We start from the raw sequence: 26,652 nt of genomic DNA, 5'->3' as shown, positions 1-26,652 counted from the left end.
CCGAAGCCTCGATACAGAACGTCCCATCACTAACTATCGCGAGACTCAGCGATCCTTACTGGATTGAATGGAGAATGACGCGACTATTCATTCAACGAGCCCTGGTTTGGCTTTAGGTGTACACGTTGCTAGGCAACACTGCGACCAACTCCAACAGAAACAAAGGCTTCGTTTTCCGCCACTGACTGAAGGAAGTCACAGCGATGGCAGCTGAACACATCACGGGGCTGAAGCGGAAAATCAGACTGCTCGGTAAGTTTGTTCGGCGGGTTTCAGCTCAGCTGGAGGCAGCCGGTGCACCTTAGCGGCTTGTTCCGCTCTTCGTGTTCCAGGTGTTGCATTTTCTGCAGTTAATCACAGATTTGAGCGATGAAAGAGCTCACGGATAAAGACGCTTGCTGTCTCCAGTTCGTGTCGATTACGACAAAGTTTCGACACTTGCAGCTGATCAGTGTCTTTAGATGAGCTGCAGAGAATGAATAAAACGACTTGTCTTCTAAAATTCTCAGTGCCCTAAACTGTGATTGATATTTTCAGCTGTAAAATAAATAATAGAATAGAATAGAATAATCCTTTAATTGTCCCACAAGGGGAAATTTGGTTGTAACAGCAGCCAAAAAGACAAATATACAAACAAACAGTACACAGGACAGAAACATACACAATTTTTCTTACATATTTACATTAAGGACAATGGTTACTATAAACAGAGAGTACTGTACAGTTATTAAATAAAATAAAATTTAAACAACAATGTTATTGTTTGTATAGTCTCCAAAACACCTGGGACTGATTACTGAAGATAATGATTTGTTTTACACATGAGCCATAGCTTGATTCTCGTGACAATCAGATCTGTATTATGGAGGTTCTACTTCCATCCTGAATGATCGCTACTCCTCATCTGAAATCCCCTCTAATGAATGTAAATCATACAGTCGCTGTGAGGTAAACACAAGCAACAGTGGTCTGTCTGTCTGAGGAAGGTGTACTTTAATTTTATATAAAACAGTGCAACCTTATTTTGGTTATATCGAGCAACAGCTGTGACCATCTGACAGGTACACTCAGGGTCCTGCTGAGTTCCATCTTTCTTTCATCAGAAGAAAAAAACGATGGCACAGAAAAGCACAGGTAGGCATCCAGCTTGAGGATATTTCATTTTAACTTTATGAAGCATTTTACAATCAGCATGATTTACGCAGTTATCTCACACAGCTCTTTCATTACTCACATCTGTGATAAACTGCAGAAAGTGCAACACCTAGAACACAAAGAGTCGAGACGAAGCAGCTTAGTGAAAAACAGCAAACTGCCATTTAGGTTCTTAAATGAACTTTAACACTTATAATTGACTTAGAGCCGATAAATTCAGCAGGTGACTGTGGGTCACCTGTTTCTCTGTATTATTGTGGTGGTGATGAAACGTGTCCATAGAGGTGGAGAGAAAAGCGTGCTATGACAGACATGAAGCTGCCATCATGAAGAACCAGGAGCTGATCCATCAGCTGAGGGAGGACAACAGGAGGCTGCACAGGAAGCTGGCGGGAGCTCATGCTGTAAGATGGTCACAACACAAGCTAAAGATGTTTGAATGCTGATCTGAACTTTATTTAATTTAAAATAAAGAAGATAATAGTGCAGTCACACACAGACTGAGAAACCTGGCCTACCTAGCTGGAAGCCATTTATGGTCCTTATGAAGCTGGAGACAACAATCCTCCTTCTTTTCCTCTTTTTTAACCACGTTTATCTCACGCAAAAAATGTGTTTTAGAATTCATTTTTGGTGACACTGGTGTCTGCCTCTTAGCGTGATGAGCAGGTGATCAGAGCGGCCTTTCAAAACAGAGCAAGGGAGAGGGAGTCCTACCGCAACAAGTCTGTGAAGGTGAGAGGAAGCCTGTGCACGCACCCTGAACTCCGATTTTACTTGAAATGCAGTACTGTGAAGAAATAAGTCCGCCAGTGACTGAGCAGCAATAAGCTGCAGCATTGTTTTTCTGACTTTATCAATTTTGGTCCACTCTTCTTGACAGCACTAATTCAGATTCGACTTCATTAATCCCCAAAAGAGCTTTTTGCTTGCAGCTTACACATAACACACAGTCTTTAAACCAGCTTTGATGCACAGTAAAGCTGAGATCAAGAAAAATAACATAAGGATGAAATAAATAAATAGAATAACAAGGAGAAATGTATAAGAATAAACATTCAAATTCAAATTTTATTTGTCACGTACACAGTCATACACAGTACGATATGTAGTGAAATGCTTGGACAACTGCTCGTGACCTAAAGAAAACAAAAAAGGAAAAGGCTATGAATAAGATAGGAAATAAATATGAAAAATTAAAAAGGGTAAATTTAACTAGGAAGGAATAAAATATAAATTAAGGTTAAAAATGAAATAACTGTACAACACAAATTAGAATGAAGGGTAAATTTAACTGGGAAGAATAAGATAAAGATAAATATATAAATTAAAGTTGAAAATAAAATAACTGTACAACAAAATACACAATATAGAACTATATAAGAATGTATGAGAAATATAAATAAATATATACACAATAACAGCAGCTGTACAAGTATTAACTGGAAATGAAGAAATATTTTCACAGAAATTCACAGAAATATTCATCATCTGTCAGCAGTAAGTAATCTAAGAGCTGAGAAACGAGGATTTTAGGTTTCTGAATTTTAATGAAGGACTTTAAGTTTAGTTTATTCTACACTGGGCCGGGTCCAAGGTCACGGCGACCAACTTATTAACAACACTGCCGAGCGAGTTTCTATCCTTGATACATACTGAGCCAGCAGATAAAAGAAAATCTTCAAAGACTTTCAATAAATGAACAATAAAAATGCCATAAAACGTCCCCACTAACACATTCTCTGTTGATCCTGTTTTATGATGGAGATATTTGACAAAGGCTGTGCCGAGATATTTATAAGACTGCACTATTTCACAAATAACACTGGCTTTATACTCGGGGTTACGCGTCTGAAATCAATGATCATTTCTTTTGTTTTTGACACACATTTAGCTCCAGATAGTTATCATCACACTACTTCACAAATTCAGGCGAAACAGGGCCGTGGACAGACTCAGAGGACAGTGATATCAGGCAATTATAAATCTGTCCTCAGAAGAAGTCCTGCAGCTGTCGGCATACATAATAACGAGAACACATCCCTGAGGGGAACCAGAGCATGACACAGTCCTGCCGGACATTTGTTAACGAGGACTTGTCGACTCGTCAGTAGGAAGTTTAAAGTCAGCATCAGGAGCTGTTCTGGGAGTTTGGAACGTGAGGCTGCGTCTTATTAAAAGCAGAGAGGTCAGCAAACAGAAGTCTAACGTGAGGACTGGATTTTTTGAGGTGCTCTTAGACAGACTTTAATATAAAGGGTTTAGCATCATCAAAGCATTCACTCTGCTGATGAACAAATTACGAAGGATCAAGTTTACCATTAATGGGGGATCAAATAACACTTTAAAGATCTTTTCCAAGGTTTTAATTACCAGAGTCATGTAAGCGCAACGTGAAATCATTTGAAGTTTTAGTTGTAGGGATAGGTACTGCGGTTTGCACCATTCATTTCTGCACACCTCTCTGAGCTCTGCAGCACCTTGATTCTTTGGTTTTCCAGTCGTTCTATTGGAAATGGTGCTCATGCCGATCAAACTGGGTCATCAACATTATCGCGTTGATGACCCAGTTTGGTCCGAGCTTTAGCTGTGGGACAGATGGCCTCACACTGACTCTGGAATACTTGGGTATGTAGAGGTGTCCACGGTCCACTCAGTGACTCGTAGGTCCCTAAATCATCAGTCCTCCGCGGCCCTTAACCTTTAACATGCTCACTAAGGTGTGCAGACTATCTGCTAAAGCTGTTTTGGGTTTGTCACGTCCAGCTGCGTGGCACACAAGATTTGGACCCAAATGCAGGACAGGAAAGGAAATAAACTCAAAATACAAAACAAAGGCTGGCCAGGAACAAGGGTCCAAAACTAAAGAGCCAACAGTTAGAAGACATGCAACCATGAGAGAGGACACAACAAAGAACTGAGACAAACTGAAGGAACAAATAGGCATGCCAGGGAGGGCAGCTAAACCTAAGTGAGAAAACAAGACAAGGAATGTAAAACTAAATACAGAGCACAAAAGACAAAAAACCCAACAAGGTAAAACAAGTAACAGATCTCAGGAAATAAACAGACTTGACACAGAGAGTGCAGGAGGCAGGAAAACAAACTCAGGGAATTACAAAGGACAGAATCAGGGCTGAGAATAAAAGAGAAAATGAGCTAGAATACCAAACTGAAAAAGGCAAGAAAAAAAGAGCAAACTAACCTTCCTGTCATGATCGGGTCAAATCGCCCCGATTTACGACTTAAAACACTCATAAATATTGTGTTTTACATGTGATTGCCTCCAGGCCTTATGACATCCTCCACACTATGCACTTGAACATGTAAACGTGATGAGCACTTCTTTCAGTGAATTTTGAGTGTTTTAATCAACCTTGAATCTGTGGAGTTCCCGGTAAAAAGTGACCACCATAGGAATTTCACCTGAATTTTGGTGAAAAATGTTTGTTATTCTAATTTAAGAGCTGATAAAACAGACTGGGAGGGGGTGCACAAAACTGGAGTGCTAAGCAGAAAGACACACAGGTGAAAATCCAAACCAAAGGCTAACAAACTGAAGATATCTAACAATGACAGCAATAATAAGCAAAAAACTACAAAAGGAAAAAGACTGACTGAGAAAAAGGATCATGAAGGGCTTTTGCAGTTTCTCTGAGCTTGTTGTGAGTTCACTGGAAGATTGTGTTAACATACCTGAATTCTGTAGACCTGCTCACACCGATGATGATCAATCAATTAAGGGTGTTCTTAGTTCTTCACGGGACTGCACACTAAATCTGTTGTCATGGTCCGCATGCATGACTGCACTGCATTCCTCCTCTGCATGTCTCACAGGAGATCATTGGAACACTAGACGACTGCGTGCTATCCAACAGGAAGCGTCTTAATGCCCTAAAACATGGCACTGAGATCTATGAGAGGCGCCGTGAAGAGCTGAAGATGGAGTACCGGAGAATGAAACCAGAGCACAGTGTAGCGCCCCCTGGTGTTCGCACTTTGAAAAAAGAGGAGAATGCCATGGTAGTTACCTCTCTGATTCAAAAACAAAAAAGTGTCATTGCCTCTGAGTTTCTTTTTATATGGTTCTCATTTGTTATAAGATGTGCAGGTCAAAGGTCACAATGAGCAATGATTCGTGTTTGTCTTCAGAACTTGCGGGTCCTGGAGAACAGTCTGGAAAAAAGCCAGTTTAAGTGCAAGGAGGCCGAGAACATCATGATTGACTACCTGAAATTAAAGAGTCACTTACAGGTCAGTCCAGCGTTCCTCGTAAAACGCAAGACTTTGTCGGCACCGTCTCCTGTAACGGTTTGTGTTATATACACTGAACAAAAATATAAACGCAACACTTTTGTTTTTGCTCCCATTCCCCATGGGATGGACGTAGAGACCTAAAATTCATTCCAGATACACAATATAACCATCCCTCCCAAACAGTGGTCACAAATCAGTCCAAATGTGTGGTAGTGGGCACATCTGCTATATTGAAATAATCCATCCCACCTCACAGGTGTGCCACATCAGGATGCTGATCTGACATCATGAGTAGTGCACAGGTGTACCTCAGACTGCCCACAACAAAAGGCCACCCTGGAATGTGCAGTTTTGTCTCACAGCAAAATGCCACAGATGCCACAAGCAATGAGGGAGCGTGCAATTGGCATGCTGACAGCAGGAATGTCAACCAGATCTGTCGCCCGTGCATTGAATGTTCATTTCTCAACCATAAGCCGTCTCCACAGGCGTTTCCGAGAATATGGCAGCACATCCAACCGGCCTCACAACCGCAGACCTCGTGTAACCACACCAGCCCAGGACCTCCACATCCAGCAGGTTCACCTCCAAGATCGTCTGAGACCAGCCACCCAGACAGCTGCTGGAACAATTGGTTTGCACAACCAAACAATTTCTGCACAAACTGTCAGAAACCGTCTCAGGGACGCTCAACTGCATGCCCGTCGTCCTCATCGGGGTCTTGACCTGACTCCAGCTCGTCGCCGTAACAGACTTGTGTGGGCAAATGCTCACATTCGATGGCGTCTGGCACGTTGGAGAGGTGTGCGCTTCACGGATGAATCATGGTTCACATTGTTCAGGGCAGATGGCAGCTGAGAATGTCCCAGTTCTTGCATGGCCAGCATACTCACCGGACATGTCACCCATTGAGCATGTTCGGGATGTGCTTGACCGGCGTATACGACAGCGTGTACCAGTTCCCACGAATATCCAACAACCTCGCACAGCCATTGAAGTGGAGTGGACCAACATTCCACAGGCCACAATTGCCAATCTGATAGACTCCATGCGACGATGTGTTGCACTGCATGAGGCAAATGGTGGTCACACCAGATACTGACCGGTTCTGGGTCCCCAGACCCCCAATAGCGCAAAAAACTGCACATTCCAGGGTGGCCTTTTGTTGTGGGCAGTCTGAGGTACACCTGTGCACTACTCATGATGTCAGATCAGCATCCTGATGTGGCACACCTGTGAGGTGGGATGGATTATCTCAATATAGCAGTTGTGCCCACTACCACACATTTGGACTGATTTGTGACCACTGTTTGGGAGGGATGGTTATATTGTGTATCTGGAATGAATTTTAGGTCTCTACGTCCATCCCATGGGGAATGGGAGCAAAAACAAAAGTGTTGCGTTTATATTTTTGTTCAGTGTACTTTTGAAACACTCACTGCAAAGCTGGTCTCTGAAAATGGTTATTTTGGTCTTTGCTCTCAGCATTAATTCTGTTTTAGGCGTTAGCAGACACCTGCATAATACAATGATCAGCGTTGCTGCTTTATAAGGTTTAAATTAAGTTTAACATCCAGGCATCCATGAAAACAGGATTTATTACATTTAACGGAGTTAGACGTTAGCAGGAAGTTAGCTCGGTAGTTTCCACCTAAACATGATATAGCATGTTCTGACTGAGAGATTTCTAAAAAAAATTCAAACGTACAGCTCTGCTTGTTAAGTCAAAAGACATGACGTCGTGGTCTCACTCCAAGCGCTTTATTCGTTACTCCATGTTTTACTGCTCACACACAATAACAACAACTCACCGTGGGCCGTGATATAACAGAAAATAACAAGTTAACAATCTCCCTCTTTTTTTAAAAAAAATAAAAATATAAACACCCCTTTTAAACATTTGTATACATATATGTGTGAGTAAACAAAACAAAAAAAAAACTTGTCAACTTTGTTGAACATCCAGGAAACTGTCAGGGTCCTGGGTCATTTTGACCCAGCGTTTTGTGTTTCCTTGAAGTTCATTTTTGTGCCTTGTGTTTATTCTGATTTTGTACTAGTTTAGGGTTGAACCTGAAGTTTGGTGTATATTCAGCCCTACCTGTGTCTGTCCTTGGTGCTCTGTTCATGTCCCCGTGTTGTGTTGTAAATCAGTCTGTGTGTTTCCTGCTTTACTTTGAAGGCTCGTGTTCTGGATTTCCTGTTCTATTCTGAAGGTCTGTGTCTTTTGTCATTGTGTTCAGCTTGTGTCCTCCAGTCATCATGTGTATCCAGATCAGCTGTTCTTCCCTCCTGTGTGCGATTACCCGATTACCGTGTGTGTGTGTGTGTGTGTGTGTGTGTGTGTGTGTGTGTGTGTGTGTGTGTATATAGTGGGTGTCAGTCTGTGTTCGTTGTCGGCTCATCTGCGTTCTATGGTGTTCCGTTCCTGTCTCTGCGTCTCTCTGCCCCACACCCCTTTTGTATGCTCTCAGGTTTGTCATTTAGTTCTCCTAGTTTAGGTTTCTTCAGTTGTTTTCTCATGATTCGTTGTCTGTTCTGCCACTGTCACCTGTAAATAAACCCTCTCATATCATCAGTTGGCTGCCTGCATTTTGGGTCCTCCTTTTCCTCCAACACTACAGGGCTCACCCTGCCAGCCGTGACAGAAACACTTCAATGTGCTTTGCTTTGCTTAAAGCATACTATCACTGCACACAATAAACAATAGTGCATTTTAATGCAAAGAAAACTTCACAGTATCCAGAGTCCTTCATCTCATGCTTTTAGAAGGGTTAAAGGTGAAACTCCCTTTTTTGTCAGACAATCAGCAAGTTGGGATTTGGAATCTGACCAACAAACCTGTCTGATTTTCTTGGCTTGTATGAGCTTTTTAATGCTACTCATTTCTAGCCTCAGTCTCTTCTCTGTAACCTGCTTAGCGGACTTGAGTGCATCAAACAAGGAATGATTGTCAGTCACACAGATCAAAGGAAGAGCGTTCAGACCAGTGTTACCAGTTGTAAGCTCTGAAAAAAGTGTTGCCAGGAATACCGCAGTGTCTATTCCATCTGACATGGCAAGAGTTTCTCCTGCCAGTGTACTTCTGACCACACGCCTGATTTTCTTAGGCTGCCAAAAGAGAGGACAAAACTTTCCTCCTTTACCCATAAGGACGATTAATGTCCCTCCTTGAGTACCACCATCAGGAAGGTTACCAAAAGAAGCGTCACTGAAAACAACCAGTGCCAAATCCTCACTGTTAGCCAAGCTCTGAAACTTAAGAGTCACTTTCTCTGCCTTAAGTTTACAGATAACTTTGTTCACTTCATGAATGGACTGCACAGTTGCACCTTTGATATTAGATCCAAGGCTGCATGTGTCAAACATCACATCTGGCCTCGTTTGTTTGGCAACCCACAAAATCTGTCCTATTTTTGACCTGAGTTGCTCCCGTTCTGTTTCACTTAAGGAAGCATCCCTCTGTACAGCCCATGCTGCTTGTAACTGAACCGGCTGTAGGTTATCAATGTAAAGTTGTTGATGTGCCTCTATTACATCATTAACTGTACAAATGTCCATACCCTCTTGAGCCTCTCTGTCCTTGCCCGGATGATGCGGAACCTTCTACCCGATTGCAGAAGTTGGAACAGTTTGTTTACAGGATGGGACGGGTGCTTCAATATCTGCGCTGCTCTTGTCCGGCATCTCCTGGTGTAGGTGTCCTGAAGCAGGGGGAGAGCAATCCTGCAGCAGTGTTCTGCTGTATGGATCACTCTCTGGAGAGCTTTTTGGTCCTCAACACAGCTGTTCCCAAACCAGGATGTGATGTTCTGTGTAAGGATTCTCTCCACAGCGCCTGCTAGAAAGTCCTGAGGATCTCAGGAGAGACCCTGAACTTCCTCAGTTGTCGTAGGTGGTACAGGCGCTGCCTAGCCTTTTGCTCCATTGATGATAATGGGCTTGTAGTCTTTGTGCTGACTCCTTCTGAAGTCCACCACCAGCTCCTTGGTCTCGCCAACGTTCAGCTGGAGGTGGTTATCATGGCACCGTGATGCCAGATTCTTCACTTCAGCCATGTAGGCCGCCTCATCGTTGTTGGAGATGGCGCTCAACACCACTGTGTCGTCAGCGAACTTCACAATGGTGTTGGAGCCATGGGTGGCCACACAGTCTGAAGTGTAGAGGGAGTAGAGCAGTGGCGAGAGGACACACCCCTGTGGTGCTCCTGTGTTGATGGTGATGCTTCTAGAGACGCATCTACCCACCCTCACCACCTGAGTTCTGCCAGTGAGGAAGTCCAACACCCATGCACACAGACGGCTGTTGAGTCCCAGTTCATTCTGCGCGATCAACCTGTGATATTTTACCACCAGTTTTGACCATAATGTCTTTGACCTTATTGTACCAATAAAGTGAAGCATCTGCAAGTCCATACACACACTTTTTTAGTTTCCATAGAACATTGTCCTTGCCAGCTTCAGGTGGGGGATGAAGATAATGTCTCTTGACAGTTCCATTCCCTGCAAAAAGGCAGATGTAATGTCCATTTAATTCATTTTCCACTTGTTTTGATATATCACAGCTAGCACCAGTCTGAGGGACTCAGATGCACATGTTGGAGAGTCTTTCAAACCCGCAACAAGTCGGGCCTTTGGGACGATACCATTATTAGTTTCTTTGAGTGTACAGAACCGTCTAGTAGACACACATTTTTGACCCAGGTCTTTCACTTCATCAAACACGCCATTACTTTGCCAGTTCTCAATCTCCTTTTTGGCAGCATCAAAGGAGATATCTTTTGTTATTAGTACATCTACATCTCTGTTTTCAGCTTCAGTGCAAAGACCATCAACAAGTGACATGTCTAAAGCTTTCTTTTCACCTTCACTACCATCAGGCTTAAGATATTGCACATTGTACCAGTTTTTGTATTGCCCTTTTGCTTTTCCCGGTCTGCCTAGCACTCTGGCTGTATGTTGAACACCGTTGTCTCTGTTCGTAAAAGTGATCAGCTGTCCTGCCCTTAACTTTACATCTGCAGAGGAGACAGGATCAGTGTATGTAGAAGACTGTGTCATAGACATGTTACTGTAGTGTTAGTTTCCCTGTCACTAGTGATCTCTTCTTCCTCACTAATACTCTGTTCACCATCGGGTGCTTCTGTCTCATCATTTTCAACTGTGTCTTTGTTGTCAGTGTCATCATCAGTAGTACTCTGTGGTATTTGTTTATCTCCACTCTGTGCATCCACTTTACTCAACCTTGACTGCTGTACTCTTACAAGAGTCCCCCCATGTCTTACAAATACAACAGCTCCATCTTGCCCAATAACTACACCTCGACCCTTACACTCTGTACAGTCGACTCGTTTGTAGTATACTTTATCTCCTGCCTCATATTTGTCATCTGTAGGCCCAAGTTGCTTGTGTAGTGCTCTCATGATCCCTTCTGAACACTCTGCCTCAGTAAATGCTTTCCTGGAAGCATGTAATGCTGATGTGTGTTCAGCTACTCTTGCGCTTACAGTTGTGCTTTCTAAGGCAGGTGGCTTATCCATCAACACAGAAGGAAGGTTGGGGTTTTGGCCAAACACAAGTTGATGTGGACTATAACCATGTACAGCATACTGTTTTTGGCCATGAGGGCCCAGTCTAACGCAGTGTGCCAGTCACATCCTTGTTCCTTTTTTACCTTCAGGAGGATTTCTGTAAGTGTCACGTTATGTCTCTCCAGTAGTCCGTTGCTCCAGGGACTATACCCCGCCGTTATCTTTACCTCAATGTTGAAGTTTTCAGCCATGTCCCGAAGCTCCGTGTTGTTGAACTCTCCGCCGTTATCTGTGTAGAGCTGTCTGGGGGCACCGTGAATGCTTATCCAGGTGTGAATGAAGGAGTTGACGATCTCTGCAGCTTTCTTTGTCTTTACGATGCTGCCGTCACTGAAGCGTGTGAAGTGGTCGATGATGTGAAGGCTCCAGCTCATGTAGAGCCATCGCTACTGTCTCATTATACTCAGAAACCAGAGGTAGACCAACAGCAGCTCTCGGCTTGGTTTTGCAATATCTCTGATAAATGTCACAGTCATGATCTACCTCTTGCAGAATAAATGCACATTGTTGGTCTGTATTGACAGAGCTTTAGATGAGTCTCAATAACCTCTCTGCAGATGCATGGCCAAACTGTTTATGAAGCTTCACAAGAACTTTGTTTCTCTTTTGTAGACATTTCAGCAGTTACAATGAGAACTTCATTTTCATTGCAGCTTTCTGTAGTATTTTCATCTCTAATGTCTGTGAGGGTTTTCAGTCACCCAGGTCTATGATGACCTGGGTGACTGAGAACCTTCACAGACATATTGCCGTACATTTTGGAAGGAGCACCCTTCAACTGGTGTGGGAGTATGAAAGGGAATCAAGAAAACTAGCGGCTTATAGGAACCATCTCCGTTTCAACCTGAGATGCAGAGAAAGCAGAGTTGTTCCTAAGAGCTTGCGCCTTAAATCCACTGTCAGGGGATACAGAGCAGACTTGATTCTACAGGGAGCACAAAATCAGCTTCTAGGTGAAAAGATAAGACAGGTCTATTTCACTATAGATGCCCTCTAGAGCAAGATTAGCCAGACTCTGCAGGAACTGGAAACCCTTCTACCCTCCAATCCTAGAAGAGGTTTACAAGTTTGTGTCCAGTTTGGGTCCAGGACGGAGGGACCAACACCGAACAAAAACAAGCTCCAGCGAACCAAGTGAATTGTCCAAAACAAACACACATGCTGGAGTTCAAGAACAAAACACAGTTCAGGAGGCCGGCCCGGAGGCTGACAACTCAGAAGTCCAGGACAATTCATCTTCTGAGGCCGGCCACGTTGGCGACACAGATCCAAAAGCCAACCGCTCGGAAGGCAGCGGTGGCGAAGTGGAAACAGTTCAAGGTGCCGACCGTGCACACGGCAGCGGCGGCGACGGGGAAACAGTTCAGGGGGCCGACCGTGCGGACAGCAACGGCGGCGGCGACACAAGTCCGGAGGCCGGCCGCGCGGAAGGTAGCGGCGGCATTTGGGAGGTCGTCCATATCGACGATGACGCCCAACGAGCGGCCTGGCAGATGACCGCCGATGTCGAGGCGGCAGTTTGGGACCTGAAGGTGGCGTGGCCCCCGCAGCACCAGGCGAGGAGGAGGCTGGACCAGACGGGGCAGAAGCAGAGGCTGGACCAGGCGACGCTGAGGATGCCGAAGCCGGCTTGTGACAACAATACCTACGAAGCCTTAAATCGAGACCCCACAAGCAGCAGTCGTGATGCCAGAGCTCTTGGCCAATCACTACACTGATCCAGAAACCAGTGTTTCACAAGGGCCACATTCCATGGATGTTACCGTGACAAAAAAAAAAGGAAGGAAAAAGCTTCCAGACAACTCTTATATTGAAGGACTTTATTGTGATTTCATGTTTAGTGTCACATTTGGGTGGACCCATCTTCCTGTACTCTGCACTTTATGGTTTGTGTTACCTGTTGTTCTGTCACTCACAGTGAATTATTAGAACGTGTTTAAATTGCTATAAATGTCTGTCACAACAGTTATACTTTGTTGTAAATATTTGCCGATTTGCACTACTGCACTTTACAGCTGTGCTGTAAATTATCTCTTTGTCCAGAATGGGCCAACGCAATCTATTTTTCTTTTCAGTTTGTACTAGATACAAATAAAGTAAGTGTTGCACAAGTCTTTCATCAGGACTGTCTTTATTTATAACTGACAACAGTGTTACATGTTACTATTGAAGCTTACAGGACAAAGGCAAAATAGTATACCGTTGTGCATTATTAGTTGATTTGTATAAAAACACAGCTGCACAACAAAACAAAAACAACAACCACAAAAAATTGATACAACAAATTGGAAAACAGTTATTCATCACTTGCTTGCTTCACAACAACACTTGGGCACATATTTGTGAGCGCACATGATACAGCGACTATCTTATCCAGCAAAGTCATGTTCTCACCTTCACATGGCACCACAAAACCTGGACCGTAGACAGCCTATAACGCGTTCTACGTGGATCCAGACATGTGCCAGTTTTCGTGTGTCCTCCACATCTTTTGCTTGTAGCTGACTACGACCCCGTGTAAATGCTGGAATTTTTAAAGTGACACCCATTAAGGCAACACTTTCCTTGATATCAATACCCCGGTCAGCGAGCACTATGTCCCCAGGTGAAAGCTTCTGTAGAAAGCCAGATGTTTAAGCTATCTGCTGTGGTTGGATCTCAGCTGTAGTTTTCGTAGTGACTGGTGCTGAAAGATATACATGCATACAGACAAAGACAAGTTCATTTTATGTGCAAAAACAAGACACAGTACTTAATGTGGAAAAAGTGGAATTTATTTATGTACATTAACAATGTTACCTGCATGGATTTCGCCTGGATGAGCTGTCTCTGCCCCACAGGAACGCGGGCCTTTTCGTGGCTGTTTTGATTTCGATCTCTGTCTTAACTGATCAAATCTCACTGTTTGAGAGAGGGTGCCCAGTCTGGATCGCATTCCAGCATTTTGTAGGCTGGTTTGCCTACAAAACACAGCAAACATTACACACAGCCACATAAACAAAGGAGCATAGCGCGATGATTTCTGTTCAGCGCCATATAAGACGTATTAACTACTACAAAACACTTACCTTTGTGGAAATGCTTGGAGCAGACTAACATGTGAGGTGGAGTGTTTTCGAACGTTATATTAGGTCTTCGGATAGCGGCAATCCAGGCCATCCATCACCTCTTCTTGACTTAGGGACCCCTAACTTCCAAATGTACTTCCTCCATTAAGAGCCTCGGTGTTACTTTTGACAGTGCTTTTAAATTTGATAAACAAATCAGCTCCGTAGTCAAGGGATCTTTTTATCAATCTACAGATTTTAGCTAAAGTCAAGTCCTACCTGTGCAGGAACGATCTAGAAAGGGTGGTCCATGCTTTTATTACATCACGGCTGGACTACTGTAACTTCCTTTATGCTGGTTTAGATCGTTCCTGTCTGCATCGCCTCCAACTGGTGCAGAACGCTACTGCTTGCATGCTGACCGGTTCCAAAAAGAGAGACCACATAGCTCCGGTCCTCTGCTCTCTCCACTGGCTCCCAGTTGCTTTTAGGATTGATTTTAAAATTTTACTGCTGGTTTTTAAGGTTCTTAACGGTACTGCACCTCCTTACCTGGCAGAGCTTCTTAGCATTTACCGCCCCAGGAGATCTTTGAGGTCAGCAGACCTGATGCTTTTAGATGTTCCCAGGTACAGACTAAAGACTAGGGGAGAGAGGGCTTTTGCTGTGGCTGCACCCAGACTGTGGAACAGTTTACCTCCTCACATCAGATTCTCCACAAGCCTAGGAACTTTTAAAACTGCTCTTAAAACTCACCTCTTCTCATTGGCTTTTAGCAAGGTTTAACTTACTTTTTTAACTTATTTTTTTTATCAGTGAGGTGTTTTATGTACTTGCGTTTTATTGTATTTTATAATTGTATTTTATTGTACAGCACTTTGGTCAGCCTTGGTTGTTTTTAAATGTGCTTTATAAATAAACTTGACTTGACTTGACTTTGGAAACATGGCTTGGACAATTTCTCTTCCACGCCGGAATCCAATAAAAACCATTCGCTTTACCCGTCGGCTTCACGCGGCTGTCGCTCACCCGGCTTGTGCAGTTAATAATAAAACAGCTTCTTGCCATTTTTTGTTTCTTTTTATCGCTGTGTAACTGATTTCAATTGAAAGCCTGCGTGCGCTAGTACCTCTTGCCACGAGTTCCCAGAATTCTTTGCGGTTTTACCCCTGAATGACGTCACATTTTCAATCTCTGTAACAACTCACCGCGGGCAATAGTACTCTCGCGATATAACAGAAAATAACAAGTTAACACTGCTATCACTTCCAACATAAATGAAGACAGGAAACTAAACAGCAGTGACGTTTGTAAGGTTACTGAAGTTGGGCTAGCTGGTATATAATGATGTGCTACGTAATCGCTAGCTACACAGCTATGTTTGCATAACATAAACACAGTGAAGCTGGAGGATGAACGCTAACTTTTTTCCACTCGATAAACGTTAATGTGAAGGTTCTTGATGGTTAGAGACAAATGCAGTCGCATGGCAGGATGCTGTAAACGGACCAAACTTCAGTCAGGAGAACAACTGAGATAATCCATCCACAATACAAGGTTAGTCATTAATATACTGCTGCATGGGCTGGGCTGTAGTTACACCGTAAGGTTTTGATAACTGTGCTTTAAAATGGTAAATGGCCTGTATTTATATAGCGCTTTTACTAGTCCCTAAGGACCCCAAAGCGCTTTACATATCCAGTCATCCACCCATTCACACACAAAATGAACAACGGTAATAAAAACCGAGAGAGGCCGACAGTGATCACCGACTGTTTTTATGGGATAGAGATACAAAACATGTTAAAAACACAACAGCCTTAATAACGCATAGTTTGGATCCGGAAGGATTCATCACATCATCACTTAAAGACCAGATGGGGTCTGATTATAGGAAGTCTGAGGGTAGTATAATTAAAAGTTTATTTTTTATAAATGTTGTATTAGTGAAATCAGAATATTGTATATTTTATGTGTTGCACCCTCAGAGAGACATGACTCCGTTCTCCTTTTTCTTGCAACTTTATTCTCCTCAGTTCAGGTTTGGAGTTTACAGGCAGAATAGCGTATCATCAGCAAAACATCACTCCCTCACGCCTCAGACACTGTTTTTTTTTTCTGCACTTACTGATGACATCACACATCTGAACTCTGACCTCCTGGAGCCAGTAAACTACAAAAATTAACTAGAAATGTGTCCAAAAACAAAACGCAATTAAATAAGAATAGTCTTTAAAGATTTTCCCCACAATTCAGAAAAATTGAAGTTTTATAAGTACTTTTAGAGCGCAACACCCTCCCCCACAAAAGAAAAATGTTGCCACACATTTTCTTTCTAATCTTTGACAATTTACCAAAAATAGAACATTTAACCAAAGATGAGTGAGCAAACAAGTATTTCCACACATATTACACGTTACTGGGTGAGAGGCTATACCATCTCTTGGTATCTCAGGACAAGTCTCTCATGGTCACGATACAAAACTAAATGTTCATAGTCCTTTTGTACTGAAGGGTGGGTTATCCCTCGAAGTATTGGTGGGCCTGCCAAATCTTCGCAGTGGGACAAGGAAAATACCATTTACACCCCAACATCATGTGATTACACACTTCAAAACCATGAGTTCAGTAAACCCATATTGTACTCACTACTGTCTTAACTCTTTGACGCTAGAATGATAAACCTTCCCTCTATTTATTATAGTAATAATGCTCAGAGTACCTGTTTCTCTTTTAACTGTAACATGTGTCAATACTACATCAACATGAACTGCAACTGTAATGTTACGCTTAGATTAAACTCTCTTGTGAAGTTGACTGTGTTTTTCTGTTATATCTATTGATACTGTAAAGGATACATGAATGATGGTGGGACAGAGGAATGATGGATGCCACTTGAAGGGCTGTTCACACTGACAGGGCATGTGGTCCATTGCTGGACTGTTGGCTGGCCTAGTTTTTCATATGTGTAGACACGCCGGGGCTGTCTCATTCTCTTTGGCTTGTGCCTCCATGTCTCAGCATCGCTCTGCTCACCCTCGGGTCCAACAGCTGGAGCTTCAACCTCCTCCTCCAAACTGCGTCTCTCCTCCACCTGTTCCTCTTCAGGATGCCCCTGTGCTCTGAAAGCAGGCTCAGACTTCTCTCCGAGTGCGTCACTCTGGGGGCAGAAATCCTCTGTTTCTGGGTCGAGGGGTGGATCAGCATATCTGAGTGCTGTCCACATGTGACAGTCATCTTCACTAGAACTGCCTGTGTCTGTTTGGTCAGTATCGGGCTTGGTCTGATGATGTCTTCTTGCTGACTGTCTCTGTTTGTTTCCATGGCTTTTCTCTTTCAGGCTGCTTTCACACACCACAGACTCGTCAACCAGGTAAGGACACGGCAACAGTAGGTTACGGTGTAACACTCGTCTTCTTCCTGTCCCCTGCAATGGCTCAACCACATACACTGGACTATCAGGACCTTTCCTCTCGGTGATGACATGAATCATATCCTCCCAATAGCTGCGCAGTTTCCCAGGACCTCCTCTGGGTGTGAGATTTCTCACCAAGACATGGTCACCTGGCTGAAGCACAGAGCTCCATGCACGTTTATTGTAGTTTTTCTGTCCCCTTCTTGCACTCTTTCTCATGTTCTGCCTTGCAATTGCATAGGCCTCTTGCATAACTCCTCTCCATTTCTCTGCATAGCCACTGCGTGACTGACTCTTCTCTTCTTCTCTTTTTGGGAAGAGCAGGTCGATAGGCAAGGTTGGTTCACGCCAAAGAGAAGGAAGAATGGAGAAAATCCTGTTGCTTCGTGCATAGTCGGGTTGTAGGCATGAACTACTTTGTTCAAATGGTCTTTCCATCTTGACTTCTGAGATTCATCAAGTGCCCGGAGCATACCTAGGAGGGTCCTATTGAAGCGCTCTGCAGGATTGGTCTGTGGGTGGTACGGGGAGGTACGAGAATGGTTGATACGCAGTAGCCTTGAAGCTTGCGGAAAAGATTGTTCTCAAATTCTTTCCCCTGGTCACGGTGTATTTTGGATGGGAAACCAAAGCGCATGATAAAGTCATCAAAGAGCTTTCTTGCCGCAGTCTTCCCAGACTTGTCCCTTGTCGCATATGCCTGGGCATATTTGGTGAAATGATCCACAACTACGAGTATGTATTCTTCACCTCCTGTGCACTTGTCCAAATGCAGATAGTCAATGGATATCATCTCAAACGGCGCAGAGGTTTCAATGCTCTGAATTGGTGTTCTGGTTATTCTGTTAGGCTTCTTCTTCTTTATACAGCGACACACCTGAGTGACATAGTGCTCCATTTCCTGCCTCATTTTAGGCCAGAAGAAGCGCTGCCTGGCGAGAGCAACCATCCTGTCTGCTCCTAAATGTCCCATCTCCTCATGTAGATGTTTATAGACCATGGGCTTTAATGAATCAGGAACAACAAACTGTTTTCTCCTGGTGGTCTCACGCCTCAGAATGCCATCTCCATCAATCTGCAAATGGGGCCACTGCCGAAGAAGGTACCTAACTGCCTCACTCTCCGCCATCTTTTCTTTATGCTTCAGGTAGGTGTGTGTTCTTTTCAGGGATGGCTATGTCTGCATCCTGGGTGTCTCTGATGTTGTCAACTGCAAACGGCTGAATTGGTTCTGAGACGATGCATCCCTCTGGCAGCGCGTTGACATTACAGGTGACAGCTGAGATCCAGTTCATTTCTCCTGTTTTCTCTCTCTCTAGGGCTTTCCCAATACATTCAATGTCATCTTGCTGACATTCCTCTGTGCATTCGTGCATGATGTCTTCAATGGGCTTTCCTCTTCTTGATAAGAAATCTGCATCTCGATTCGCTGCCCCTGGCCTGTACTTAAGAGTGAACCGATAATCTGCCAACTCCGCCACCCAGCGGTGTCCAGCTGCATTAAGTTTCGCTGACTTCATGACGCATGTCAGCGGGTTATTGTCACTGTACACAGTAAAATGAGGCGCATGAAACAGATAATCACAAAAGTAGTAGAGAAGTAAAGTAGTAGAGAACACCATGAGAACGCTAAAGGGTGAAGTGTGGGCGTTGATCGTATATACCGGACAATCGCACATACCTGTCTAAAAGGACAGGTATGTGCATTATGTGGAACATCGTTGTTTTAACAAACCTGAAAATGGCAAAGAGACACGCTTATGAAGCACAGTTTAAACTGAAGGCCATCAGCTATGCGGAGGAACATGGAAATCGAGCAGTGGTGAGAGAATTTAAGATTAATGAATCGATGGTTCGCAAATGGAGGAAGCTAGAAAACAAGCTCCGGCAGGTCAAGAAAACGCAGCTGAGTTTCCGCGGACATAAGGCGAGGTGGCCCGAGACTCGAGCGGTGGATCATCGAGCAAAGAAGGAGCGGGAGAAGCGTTTCGACGGTCACCATTCGGCTAAAAGCAGTTTCACTAGCTGAAGAGATGAACATTGAACATTTCCAAGGAGGTCCGTCTTGGTGCTTTCATTTTATGAAACGGTGCCATTTTTCCATCCGGACCAGGACTACGGTAGCGCAGCAACTTCCAGCGGATTATAAGGAAAAGCTGGCCATCTTCCGCTCCTACTGCAGCAAACACATTGGCGACAAAAACATCCAGCCCAGCCACATCACAAACATGGACGAGGTCCCGCTCACTTTTGACATCCCGGTGAGTCACACTGTGGAGAAGAAGGGGACCAGCACGGTAGCGATACGCACAACGGGGTATGAAAAGTCTTCTTTTACTGTTGTGCTTGGCTGCCATGCTAATGGACAGAAACTGCCGCCTATGGTGATTTTTAAGCAAAAGGCTTTGCCTAAAGAGAAGTTTCCAGCAGGAATCATCATTAAGGCAAATGAAAAGGGCTGGATGGATGAGGAAATGATGAAAGAGTGGCTGAGGGAGGTGTATGTAAGGAGACCAGGTGGTTTTTTCCACGCATCACCATCGCTGTTGATCTGTGACTCTATGCGTGCCCATCTCACAGCTGATGTGAAAAAACTAGTGAAACAAATGAACTGTGAGCTTGCTGTCATTCCGGGAGGCCTGACAAAGGAACTCCAACCGCTGGACATCGGTGTGAACCGCCCGTTCAAAGTAAGGCTGCGAGCGGCGTGGGAGCGATGGATGACCGGTGGAGACCACAGTTTCACCAAGAGTGGAAGGCAGCGCCGGGCGAGTTACGCCACAATTTGCCAATGGATTGTAGATGCTTGGGCTAACATGTCTGCTGGCACTGTTGTTCGAGCTTTCGCAAAAGCCGGCATCATTTCCGAGGAGCCGCACGGCACGGAAAGTGACTCTGACAGTGAAGAAAGTGAACTTGGCATGTTTGATGGAGATTTAGCGCAGCTGTTTAATTCAGACACAGAGGATGAGGACTTCCATGGGTTTGATTGATGATAAAAATGTGAGTACCAAACTTTGTTTTGCTCCTGCTTTATTTTTAAATACGCACACTTGTATGCTTGTGTGTTGTTGATGATGACGATTACCGGTAATAGAAATGTGAGTAAGGTACCGAACTCGGGTTTGCTCCCGCTTTATTTTTAAATACGCATACGGTACTTGTATGCGCCCTATAATCCAGTGCGCCTTATGTGTGTGTTAAATACAGTAATGGCACACATAACTGAGACTGCGCCTTTTAGTACAGTGCGTCTTATGGTCGTGAAAATACGGTATATGTCTTTTGCACAGGCACTTTGTCTTTTAGCTGTATCTCCAGCTCTAGATCTTTAATGCATCCCGTGTCCCAGTCATCTTTTGCAAAAACATTGCATTCCTCCCTCAGCATCTGTTTTACCTGCTGCTGTTGGTCACTTGTCAGATGGCTCAAATCCACTGGTGGGTCCCAGGGCTCAGTTTTTGTTGTCTGACTGGACTGCACTGTGGGTAAGGAAGTACTTCCGTCTGATGTCTTAGAAAGCTCACCCTCCATACATTTTACATGTGGCATGTAGATAGCATCAACATTGTGCAGCCACCCCAGTGTAGTGCGACTACAGAGGGTGATATCATGGTCAGTCATGTTTTCCACAGTCACTGCAACAACTAGGCCTGCTGGCCATGGTGTCTCACAGTTCGGCTCCAACACTGCATGTGACCCACTCAACACACTCTTATTTAGCCAACCACATTGCACTGTCATCATGTTACGCTTCGGGATGGTCACAGGTCGCCTTCCTACTCGGGCTATGTGGGGATGGCTGTCAGGCGTTTGTTTCTTTAGGACAGACAGGACAGCTCTTGCAGTTTTGCGCCCCACCTCGAATGCTGAGCACAATCTGTCCAGCATATGCCCTGGGGGGATACAGTCTTTGCTGGTGTCATTTCTCAAAGCTAATTCTTCTATCACATTAAAGCCGATGATGGGGCATTCAATGTCACCGCTGGCGACTAGGATTGGAACTTGGACGGGCCTGTTGCTCATCCCAGCAACAGCATTTTTGGACAGGCTGAACTCAGTCTCTATCCATCCTTCATATGGAATACTGGTCCCATTAGCAGCTGAGAGCTCTAAAGCTCCCTCTTCGAGCAGCTCTTCCACTGACCTCATTTCAGCATCAGGCAGGTGTTTCTTTCTCCAGTTCGTCCCCACTATCGATACTTGTGAGCCGGTGTCCCACAATATTGTGGTGTCCACACCTCCTAAGAAGCCACGGACCTGGCATCTTTTGCCTACCAGCTTCGCCATTTGTTGTTGTTTACCAGTGAGGGGTGCTTTGAGGCTGAATGGGTCGGTTTGGTGCTTCTCCCCTTCAGGGTTAAGTATGATTTCGATCTTACTTGAATTAGCTGAGCACTTTTTCCTACGACAACCTGCTGCCCAGTGTTCCGTACTGCCACATTTGTAACAGTGGTCACATTTGTTTCCTGTATTAGATGATTGACACTGCTGGCACTGTCTAACGTTTGTGCTCCTAGGCTGTGACTGGTATTTCCGGTCAGGTGGTTCGACCATTCTCATGTGCTGAGGCTTAACGGTCTGCTGGAGGCTGGCAATGTGAGTGGTGAGGTTCTGCAGAGCCTCACATATAGCCTTGTTGCTTTGATCAACTTTATCCATTAATGTGTCTCGTTTGACCGCTCCACCTTGCTTGTTCTTACTGTCTGATGTGTGCATACTGCTTTCTTTTTCCACCTCTTGATCTTCCCCACTTACTGCTGCAACTTTGATCATCTTTGCTCTTGATGCAGCTGACAGCTTATTCTTTCTTTCCATTTCCAGACTGTATGCCGCAGTCATTTTTTCCAGAAGAACCTCATCTGTGATTTTAGGATTTTGCAGGTATAGCTTCACATCAGCTCGGATGGTGTCATCATGGAGGCCAGTGAGTACTGTCTGGAGAAACTGATTTTGGATGAGCTCCGAACTGTACTTTAAACCAGACTTAACTCTCTCTGAAGCAAGAACAAGTTGTTGTCTCAAATCCATTGCTCGCATCAAAAACTGGATTGGAGTTTCTTTTGGCTCCTTCATCATATCCCCTCTTCAATGCCCTCTGGATTTGTCTTTCCAAGCTAGTGCATGTTAATTTGTCCTTTTGGTTTGGTTCTCCAATTTGTCCCATTATTTTCAGATCCCGTCGGTACAGTGGGTGTACAAAAGGGACACTTTGAGTGGCGACAGGGGTGACTCGTGTAGCATTCAGATGAGAAACACTTTCTCTCTGCTCGTCTGAATTACTGGGTGCTATCACATTTTCAGCCACAGGGTGGTGCTCTTGTACCACTTGTTGAGGCAACGGGGCATTACTTTCGCATCTCTTTTGCTTCACTTCATAAATTTTGTCATCTAATTCCAACAACAGAGACATTCCTTCATCTTCTCGTGCAGTAACATCCTCTCCCTCTAAGTACTGGAGAATACGCCGCCTCAGTTTACGAGGTAAGTCTTTTTCACTTTCATCCACGGCTAAACTGAGGGCAGCACAAATCTCATTCAAATCCGGTGCTAGCAGTGTAAGTAACTTTTCCTCTGTCTCCTCAAGAAGTTGCTCCCAATCAGGAGACATCTGCTGTACTTTAGACATGACGAAAAACTTTTACCTTCACTGCCTTTTCTTGGAGGGATGGCACTGCCGTATGAGTTCAGGTGGGGGGGTAGTGAGCGAGGCTAGTCACATGTAGCTCGTCCTTCTTTGCGGTATAAACTCCAAACCGGGCGGAAACACCAAGATTATGTTGCACCCTCAGAGAGACATGACTCCGTTCTCCTTTTTCTTGCAACTTTATTCTCCTCAGTTCAGGTTTGGAGTTTACAGGCAGAATAGCGTATCATCAGCAAAACATCGCTCCCTCACGTCTCAGACACTGTTTTTTTTTTTCTGCGCTTACTGATGACATCACACATCTGAACTCTGACCTCCTGGAGCCAGTAAACTACAAAAATTAACTAGAAATGTGTCCAAAAACAAAACACAATTAAATAAGAATGGTCTTTAAAGATTTTCCCCACAATTCAGAAAAATTGAAGTTTTATAAGTACTTTTAGAGCGCAACATATGCATTGATGTGATGTTAATTTGTTGATCGCTTTGCATTATTTGTGCTTCTGCCTGCATTTCTCTCACTTTACCACCTTCAGGATGAGAGTCTGGCGTATCAGAGCCAGCTCGACACTCTGCAAGCAGAAATCCTGAAGCACAGAGAGGAGCTTCGCAGTCTGCAGGTCGTGAATACTGACAGCCAGCTCTCCAAAGAAGCTGCTAAGGTGACCTGTAATTTCCTTTGCTGTGACTTCAGATTAAGAAACACTCAGCATCGCTCACATTATCCAGCTGATTTGCCAGAGTCATAAATGAAGGAGTCACTGTATCTCACAACTCGCCACCATCAGCCTACATCTTCTTCTGCTTCGCAGGCTGAGTTGCAGCAGCAGGAGGAGCTGCTTCACAAGGAGTGTAAGGAGAGGGACCAAGTGATAGCAAGCTACAGGAAAAAGGTTGATGAGCACAAGGCCCAGGCTGCAAAAGTTGAGAGAAGGGTGAGAGACATTTAATGTACTCAGTTTTTGTAGATGAATGTTGAGTAACAAATAAAAGAGCAAAGATATAAAGAAGTACCTTCCTGCTCACTCCAGCACAGCAGGCCAATCACATTGATGTTAGTGACACAGATGTTTGGTGACATCATCAGTCTCTCCAATGGTAGAACGATGTGAGGTGAGGGCAAAGACAGACTTCTCTTGTCCACATCTTTGTCTTTCCTGTCCCCCAGTCATGTCTGTACCGATTGTAATAACTTAAGAGTAAAAAAAGTAATAAAAATAAACAAATAACAAAGATCAATCAAGTGGACCAGCATGGCAAAGCCGTAATGATCCACTTGGGAAAATAAATGTGTCGGGCATTTTTCTTGGTAATAATTGTGATTGCTACAGTGCTGAACGGAAAAACGTGGAATGCCCGCTCTGGGTCAGGGACGAGTTCCTGCCCCAAGTGGAGGAGTAAAGTGAAACCAGGTCCCTGACATGTGCAGTGGTTGCTGTTGCATCGTGCAGGTACAGCGAGCAGCTGTGCAGCTGGATGAACTAAGCAGTGAGGTCCAGCACAGCACCACCAGGATGCTGGCTGAAGAGGAGAAAGACATTTCGACTGCTGAGGAGGCCTTCAGACGCATCAAAGAGGCCACAGGGATCACCGATATACAGGTGCAAAGGTTTCCGCTCATTCTGCTACACACAGCGTGCTTCCTGATATGCGTTTTCCTTTCATGCATTTTGTGTTTGTAGGAATTAGAGGAGCACTTTACTTCTCAGAAGGAGACACGTCGACATCTGGAGAGGCGGCGGGAGGAGAACGAGGAGGTCCTGCTGCAGCTGAAGGAGCAGAAGGAGCTTCTGGAGCAACAGTCTGAAGAGATTAAATATTCTGGGGAGGCTAAACTCTCCAGGTCAGACACATATTTAACTCTGTCATGCAGCAGCTGTCACAGTGTTTGTGAATCACATGGACTCTCTGTTGGTGTGAATGGGACTCAGAGGATCACACGAGTGTCTAATTCTTATTCTGAAGCCTCTGCTCTTTCTGTGTGCTTTTTCTAGCCACCAGCAGATGCTGCAGGAGCGTGAGCAGCAGCTGCAGGCTGAGCAGCAGAGGTGCGATGAAGCCGAAGAGCGACTGGATCGGCTTGTGAAAACCCTCGGTCCCGTCCGTCACGGAGTTGAGCACCTGGCAGACCATCTTCAGCACATCTCACTGGTACAAACAACCATAGTCTATTAGGATTCCTGATGTTGATGAGGTCTTCAACGTAAACTTCTCCATTTACTGGGGCAACATTGATTGAACATAGAAACGGATTCTTACAGGTGTGCTGTGTGTTGTCACCATATAGAGAAGGTAAAAATGTCACATCTGACCTGTCCTTGAAGGTCAAGAGATAAAGTGATACTAATGCTATGGCCACTGATTGTATTGACAACAATGATATATAGGGATATCACATTATAGTTTGCATTTGACCTGTGACCTCACTTTTACCTTTCACATTAGCCTGTCTCTCATGTTGAAATATCTTTAAAGGATGTGTTGTCAGGAGAGTGAGCTGCCGAGTTAGTTCGAAGTATACCGTAGTATATTATTAAATACTAAGCTCAAGTCATTCATGTCCCCTTATTTACAAATCAGTTTGTATCATCATTACCTGCTCCCTATATAATGCGTGTGTAATCAAGGTAAACCTCCATCTCAAGGTACGTTTTTTAAGAGTGTTACCTTCAAAGGAAATGCCCCCCAGAGAGAGAACTGCCCTGCTGGAGCTCCACAGTCTTCATGTGCTTTTGTTCCTTTTTTCACGCATCATCTCCCAGGATGAGCACACAGTTCCCAACATGCATCCAGACTCAGAGGACTTTGTGGTGCTGAAGCTGATGGCCCAGTGTGAGCAGAAATTGGAGTCCCTGCAGAAAGAGCTTGAGGGGATGGATGTGGCAGCTATAATGAAGGAGATGGAAGAAAAGGAGGTAAGACAAAAGCCTACAAACTCAAAACTTGAAATGGATCATCTGAGTCTGAAACAACATGTTTGACATTTGGAAATTCAGTCAAGGCTTTTGTTTAAGTTTGTCCATGGGCTCCCCATTAAGAGAAAGGCAGTAAAACATGTGTGTAGATGATCATTAACACTCAGCAACACCTTCTCTGTTTGAGAATATAACACAGAGCATACAAACACACAGTCTGCCAATGACACTGATTAACACTAAGCCTAACCCTTCCTGTTTTTTCTGCTATGAGTTCTACGTCAGGATTGAGGGGAAACACAGCACCCAAGTCAAGCCACCTGAGGATCAAGCAGAAGATCCCTACAGTGATGGTAATTTGGTGTTCTTCTACACACTACCAGCTACGACTAAAGACTAAATTACATTGAAATTGCTGATTACTTAATTGTGTTCCAGAGGACAAGAGTGACAAGGACTGGGCTCACGTCATCTCTCGTGAGGCACTGAAGCGTCAATCTCAGCTAATCGTCGACTCCAACTCAAAAAGAAAGGCCCAGAAGAAGAGGAAGGGCAAGTTTTAATCCGACGGCATCTCCAAACTCTCCCACAATAAAGCAGTGATGTGTAAAACGGGATGATTTTAA

At 44.3% G+C, this 26,652-nt stretch overlaps 1 protein-coding gene across 1 annotated transcript; it reads left to right on the top strand.

Annotated features, from left to right (window-relative positions):
* On the top strand, nt 1–26,652 carry LOC113023509 (coiled-coil domain-containing protein 151-like). The gene is made up of 13 exons (XM_026169574.1): nt 1–252; nt 1,438–1,559; nt 1,813–1,890; nt 4,993–5,178; nt 5,308–5,409; nt 23,648–23,773; nt 23,924–24,046; nt 24,563–24,712; nt 24,794–24,954; nt 25,106–25,262; nt 25,874–26,026; nt 26,301–26,379; nt 26,465–26,652. The coding sequence occupies exons 1-13, from the start codon at nt 204–206 to the stop codon at nt 26,587–26,589; spliced, it is 1,611 nt and encodes a 536-aa protein (XP_026025359.1). The 5' UTR covers nt 1–203; the 3' UTR covers nt 26,590–26,652.

The sequence above is a fragment of the Astatotilapia calliptera genome, chromosome 6 (assembly GCF_900246225.1).
Source record: "Astatotilapia calliptera chromosome 6, fAstCal1.2, whole genome shotgun sequence".
NCBI lineage: Eukaryota > Metazoa > Chordata > Actinopteri > Cichliformes > Cichlidae > Astatotilapia > Astatotilapia calliptera.
This window is presented reverse-complemented; position numbering and strand designations above follow the sequence as displayed.